This window comes from Gymnoscopelus braueri (assembly GCF_963280865.1).
Source record: "Gymnoscopelus braueri genome assembly, chromosome: 24".
In the NCBI taxonomy this organism is placed as follows: Eukaryota; Metazoa; Chordata; class Actinopteri; order Myctophiformes; family Myctophidae; genus Gymnoscopelus; species Gymnoscopelus braueri.
Genome location: NC_137626.1, coordinates 9,441,983 through 9,449,094, shown reverse-complemented (window position 1 = coordinate 9,449,094; position 7,112 = coordinate 9,441,983). Strand labels below are relative to the sequence as shown.

The window sequence follows — 7,112 nt, the reverse complement described above, 5'->3', positions numbered from 1 at the left end:
TGCTAATTTCAGGTTCCCGTTAATTTCTCTCCATTTATCATTACCGAGGCTCATCAATCAAACTACGGGCTGCATGTGTTGTGTTTGGGAATCAATTCCTGTTGTCTGTCCAGTCTATAAGTGAGAGCACTACAGCTTTTAGTGGCATCAAACCAGCGTTCCAAGGCTTGTAATTGATGTCTAATAATGACCTTATGGACATGAGCCTCCCTCCCGAGTTAAACCTATCAATTAGAGAGTGTACAAATGGAACCAAATGGCCCTGCATTATTTTCAACACAGGTAAAACATTGGCAGTATATTTTCTGCAAATCACAATCTGCAAATTGAATCTTGATATTTTTTTAAGACCCAAAACATTAGCCCACATATCAACGTTTCTAGATGTCGCCTCAAATCTAGATTTACAAGTTAATAAAACATCAACTGATGCACAACTGGACACATCATCAGTATTGTTAGCTGGAGTCAATGGGTGTTTCGGGTCTTGCAACAGACACCCTCCTCCATGCAGGCAACCCGACCGAGGCTGATCAGACCCCGGCCTGTGTCCAAGTGGCATGCTACTGCCCCCTCTGTCTCTTGGGGGTTAGAGACAGTGTTAATTAGGGGTTAGGGTTAGCCTGGCACTATAGCCAGACCAACTACGCAGATCCACTCACACTTGGAACGTATGTGAGTGAATCCACGCCATCAGTCCGTCCGGCCAATGCCAGGCCAGGTTAGGTAAGATGTGGTGTTGCAGCAGGTGTTGGCGACACTAGGAGGCTCTAGTCTAGGCACTGTTGATTGCCTCCGGGCCTGGCTCCTCCTTCATCTGACCAGAAGTAGGGGATTCTTCTATGCGTCGTCGTTGCTGCTGGGCACAAACATCTCATTCTGCCTTGATGGATTAAACCCGCCTTGCAGGTTTTATTTTGTACCCATATATGGAGCTGACTTATTTGTTTGCGCCTGATGCCATGACACATTGAGGTTAGCCTGCTGCAACCCTCCTGATTTCGTGTATAAAGGGGCGTGTGTATAGAGCCGGCGAGAGACGGCGCCTGATCCCATTGGTTCACCGATCTGTCCGTCAACCCCCGCCCCGTTAACACAACATTACGAGCGACGCCCACTGCACTCTGGTTGGTTGGGAAATGAAACACTTCCTCATACCCAGTACAGGCTATAGTTGGGCCAGGCTTTTATTTTTTAGCAAAACTAAGCAATAAAAGCCTGGAGATCGAGGCTACATTGAGGTTAGACAACACACTCCATATTTGTTATATGTATGGTTATGGCTGAGTCATGGTGACATGGGCGTGACGTCAGAGGTCCACCTGCCGTCCGGCCCTCCCTTAAGCCAATCTTAATATAGGATAGTATAACTGATTCCGACTATCGGTATTCAGTTGGGCATAACACCTCTTGGGGCTCAAGGCCTCTGCTGCCCTGAAACTTTGAGATGCACCATGCAGCAATGTTTTCTCTCTGGTGATTGGGGGGGCAGTGGCCTACCTGCACAAGCTTTCTAAATTCTCCCAGTGGACTGTAGGTCTAATGGCAATCTAGGTTCATGAATCCTTCCCCAGAATTAGGACTATTACCCTCTGGTTCTAACCATTTTAAATACTAGAGTAAAAATACCACTAGGTGGCAGTATTATGCAAGCTATATAGATAGGCCAATAGGAATATGCTGCAAAAACCTGGCTGTTAATTTAGCTCAGAGAGTGAAATGGAACCTTAAGGGTAATTATAAGTGCAAACTTTGTATGAGATCATCTACAGGTCAATCAGTAAGCATCTAAAAGTCCAACTGAGACCACGGAATCTGCTTGATATATGGATGTAACAATATCACACTGGATTGTCAACATAGTTAATATGATCATATTCATATATCATACATTAGATCATATTTATTAGACGGTAGCCTAAACATGACAAAACCTGGTAGCCGCCCGCCATCAGGATCAAAGACCAGGGGCTGTACAGTAGTAGTGTAGGCTAGTTGTTTCTCCTTTGTTGTTTGATTACCACCCCTGCCTCCCTAAATCAGACACGTTTTTTTTTGACACTTTGACAAGTGTCAAAGTACTCTTGAGCAGGGATCAGAACCCTCAACTACAAGTGTCTTTGATTCACTGTAAACTGTGTTATCTTGGCATTCTGTGCCAGAACTGTTATCGTGTACATTTATGTTTCATCATGATTCAGTCACAACTGAAATAACTCATCATGACTGTCATTGGACTCTGACTCACTACCCTTTGAGGTGCATTTCAAGTCATTGCTGATGGTTACCAGTGAATAGATATAACAACATTTATGGCACAATCCATATAGAAAGAGAAACTTTGAACTGTTTTGGCCTTTCTCTCTGTTGTTCCAACAATTCCCAAGATGCATTTCACAGGCAAGCATCAGCCTGGCAAGCAGTCTATGGCTGCAGTTACATAAATGTGATTCCTATCCTATTTTCTGAAGTCTATATCGGGTTTTTTCGCCAGAAAACTCAGCAAACAAGGACAATGCCACAGCCATCGAGGGGCCGGGCGGTGACTCGTAGTTTTCACAGTTTTCACAGATTGTTGAATAGCTTGTAGATCTGTTCTTTTTGGCAAGTGACATCACCTTGCCACAACAATGTATAAATAAGCTTAATGTTCCACCAACTTGAGCCCCGGATGTCCACACACCCTGTCGGCAGCTGTTCCATATCCCCCTGTTCACTGTTGTGGTGGTGACACAGCACCAGATGCGAAGAAAAATACATTAAACTTAGACACTAAACTGCCTAAAACGTAAACACAAAAATGTTCTGACAAAGACAGCGCTGCAGTTTGTTCTAGAATGATGTATTTGTATCGGGTCAGTTCCGATCTCCTCTACAGGAAAATAGCTTTGTTGTTTTCCTGGTTTGGCTACAGTCTCTCAGACGACAACTCTATATTCACTCACTCACTCACTCACTCACTCACGCACACGCACACGCACACCTCACTATCTACTACACACTCAGGACCATTAAAGGGTCAATTTTCTCAGGGTTAAAGTGACAAATCATTTTACAGCATAACCCTGGCTCCTTCAGCTTTATTTAGCAGCCTTTATGCATGCATAGCGTGTGTAAATAAACTTAAAGTGAAAACAGGCTAGGGCTTGCCTGCTTGCCTGTAGACATTCCTGCATAGCAAAGGCAGGTGTGTGTGTGTGTGTGTGTGTGTGTGTGTGTGTGTGTGTGTGTGTGTGTGTGTGTGTGTGTGAGTGAGAGCGCGTGTGCGTGCGTGTGTGTGTGTGAGAGATAGAGAAAGAGAAAGAGAGCATCAAATAAGTCAACAGACAACGGTTGTATTTTCACAACAATATTTATGAATCAAACCAAATGTGAGAAAGTTGATGCTGCTCTAATGACATCCAAACAAACAACCAACCCGTGTGTGTGTGTGTGTGTGTGTGTGTGTGTGTGTGTGTGTGTGTGTGTGTGTGTGTGTGTGTGTGTGTGTGTGTGTGTGTGTGTGTGTGTGTGTGTGTGTGTGTGTGTGTGTGTGTGTGTGTGAGTGTGAAGGGAGTGCAGTGGAGACAGCGTCATTTTACAGCCAAGGCTATTTACAAATAAAGGGATCATGAGCGAATATCGCACATGCACACACACAGGCGTGCTCGTGCGCGAGAGCACACACACACACACACACACACACACACACACACGCACACGCACACACAGAAGAGCAAAACATTGTGAAATGCTACTCAGAAAGGTACTATGAAAATAAATTAAGGAAGTGTACAAAAGGCCATGCAAGGAGTTACTGACATCTGTGAGAGGAGGTGAGAGGAGGTGAGAGGAGCTGAGAGGAGCTGAGAGGAGGTGAGGAGGGATTGGGAATAGAGGAGAGACGTATTTAGAGAGAGGGCTTGAGTTGTCATGGTTTATAGATGATAACATCTATTATTTTAACCACTTAAGACATATATACTTAATCCTTCCACCAATAGCAAAAGTAGCAGATCTGCAACTTCAAAACGCACTGCAATGTGATGGGTTGTTGTGAGCTTGTAGATCTGCCCAAATAATAATAATGGAAGGTTGAAAGTGGCTACGTTTATCATGATGTTTCAAACACGTTGCTATTAACTAGGCCTGTCAGTGTGTGCTACTGTGTGAAAAGTCATAAATAGAATTTGGGTTCCAGTGCAATTGTTTTGTCACAAGGCCTCAAAAACAACTCTAGCCTATTAGGGGCCTAACCACTGAAAAATATGTGTTTAAAAACATCTGTGTCAGTGATACATGATGGTCAGGATGTTGGAAAAACATACATGAAACATGGCAGAGTGCACCTCAACTGTAACACCTGAGCTGTTACTAAAAATATTCATCTTTTCTCTGCAGTTAATGTAAGTGAAGTGTTTCTCAATGACCACAGGGTGGCGCTCTGACGCAGTCATTCAGTCAGTTCAGGTTTCCCATTACATTACACTCTTTCTCCTCTCCACTCTCGTTGCTGTCATTCCTTAAGTCTAATGCCTCATTTATACTCCGTCACACAAAGGGTGTCGCTTGCCTACAAGAACAGATCTACAGGCTTATAGGGTTAGCCTTTACCCTTATTCGTCTGTGACGCATTGTTAGCTTGCAGATCTGTTCTAGTCGGAAAGAATGATGGAGAATAAATTGAGCTCACGTAGAGATAAAAGTATAAGAATAACAAAGGTGTTGCATCGTGGTCACATACAGCAAACATCTGGGGACCTCACAACGTTTCAGTGCAGCCAATAAGAGAACATAAATGCATATTTTAAAATGTGTTTCATAAGTATGTTTCAAAATATACGAACATTGGCCATAAATACATTTGAAAAATATATATTTTGTCCCTGAAAATAGGTTTCAACAATATGCTTCAGAGATTTTCTTGCCACTCAAAACATATGTTTCAATACGTATATTATATTTATGTATTTGATATATTTGCTATGACATTTTTTGGCCATCTTTTTTTTGTTGTATATTTTGAAACATGAAATGTATCTCCCTTCTGTACGGCAAGACTTAAATGAAACCCTTGGCCTCTGAAATCAATGAGGCATCTGAAACTGAGTTAATAGTGGAACAATTTCAAAACCGTAAAAAAACACTTTTTGTTGTAGATTAAAAAAAATCTACATCTTTGTCAATAAGGAGGAAAAAAATGCTTGGTGTGATAAAAAAATGTTCACCAACAACCTGTGATAAACAGCATCCAGGAAGACCAGTGAATGGAGAGGAGAGGAGAGGAGAGGAGAGGAGAGGAGAGGAGAGGAGAGGAGAGGAGAGGAGAGGAGAGGAGAGGAGAGGAGGGTTTTTGGTGTGCGCATGGAGGTAAAAACACAAACAAAGCCGTCACAATATCAGTCATGAGCAAATCATATTATTCACAACAACGAGCACATCGATGATGAGGAAATAAACGTCCATGGTATTTTACAGAGGAAACTCTAGAGCAGTGGTTCTCAACCAGGTGGTCCCCAGCTAAATGATGGAGAGTTGGTAACCAAATGGACTTCTATTAGATCTTTAACTCTTGAGAGCGTAAAATGGACCCAAATCAAGAGTTAAATTATGTTGTTAAACATCTGCATCACATAATTTACAAGAAGTCTACACAATTAAAGAATGTAGAAGAATTGTTATTTTGATCAACGTTTGCCTGTTATCTCTCCTATATGGAACCAACATCAATACAGCATGGAATCGTGGACAAAATCTCATCCAACGACAACGAAATATTCAAAGTTTTGGGTCTGAGAGGCTAAATCTCGTGGTTCTCGTGGCTCAAATGCCGAATAAATAACGGACCTTGACATGAAAAGGGTCGAAAACCACTGCTCTAGAGAGAGTCCAGTTCCCATGATGCACCATGCTGCTCTGTCAGTGTCCAACCAAAACGTCTCTCTGTCACTACTGTCACTCTGTTACCCGTTTTCCATTGGCTTACGAGTTTGTCCAACACCTGCGCGGCTCTGTCCCATTGGCCGCACGTGTCCTTCACTCTCGCCTGTCATTTGCTCGACAAAACAGTCTGTCGGTATGGCCGTGTCTTTGGCATTTCCGCCGCAAAAACATCCCGGAGAAAAGCGTCCCGTCGCCGCTCGCCCCTTTCCGGGGTTTTCAATATGGCCGCCAGACGGCTTCGGCGCTGCCGGCCATGTTGCCGGCCGGGGAGCCGCTGTGACTCGACTCGGCCTCCGCGCCGCCCACCCCGTCGCTCTGGTCGGGCAGGGACGGGTGCAGGAGGGAGGAGGAGCCCGTGGAGGCGTTGGTGCACGGCGGCAGGATGCGGGGCGGCGAGCGCGACGACGAGTCGCCCCCGCTGCCGGAGCCGCCGGAGCCGCCGCCGCCGCCGCCGCCCGCCATCATGGAGAACTGGTAGGAGCCGGCGGCCGCGGAGTAGTACAGGTGGTACGGCGAGGAGGTGGACTGGAAGGGCCCGCCCTGGTGCGCCTGGTGGGGGGCGTTGGCGGAGTAAGGGGGCGGCAGGTAGGTGTGGTAGCGCCCGGCGGGCGTGGCGGCCATGGCGGTGGCCATGGTGAGGCCCAGCGTGCCGTTGGACACCGCGGGGTTGTGGTGGTGGTGGTGGTGGTGGTGCGACGGCGGCGCGTAGGTGAAGGCGGCCGCCGCGGCGGGGTAGTGGGCCACGCGGGGGTCCGAGAAGCGCGCGTCCAGCGTGGTGAACGGCCGCTCGTGCAGCGCCATGCGGGGGTCGCCGAAGGCCGCGAGGTCGGTGCCTGTGGGGAGGACGGGGAGAGGCGGAGAAAAGGGGTTACGCGCGTTTTCCAGCATTTCCTGTCTGTGTTGATGTTAAAGGGATAGTTCAGCCCCAAAATGACTTTTTTTGCTATCGATTAGTCACCCCATGGAGACTTGAATTCACATTCATTTTTTTGTTTATGTCACATTCCTAAGCCAATAATTTGATGACCGGCAGCGGTTCCGGTAGGAGACACTAAGAGTCTCCTTTGTGTCTCCTACCGGAACCGCTGCCTACCGGTCCGCTGGTCATCAAATTATTGGCTTAGGAATGCGACAAAAACAAAAAAATATCCATGAATTCAAGTCTCCATGGGGTGACTAATCCATAGAAA

At 46.0% G+C, this 7,112-nt stretch overlaps 1 protein-coding gene across 1 annotated transcript in view; it reads right to left on the bottom strand.

Annotated features, from left to right (window-relative positions):
* Nucleotides 1-3,390: 3,390 nt before the first annotated feature.
* Nucleotides 3,391-7,112, bottom strand: part of LOC308080250 (runt-related transcription factor 1-like) — a 92,505-nt gene continuing 88,783 nt past the window's right edge. Inside the window, exon 11 of the mRNA XM_080422026.1 lies at nt 3,391-6,755. Within this exon, the coding sequence (XP_080278152.1) occupies nt 6,139-6,755 (617 nt within the window). The 3' untranslated portion in view covers nt 3,391-6,138. The remainder of the gene's footprint in view (nt 6,756-7,112) is intronic.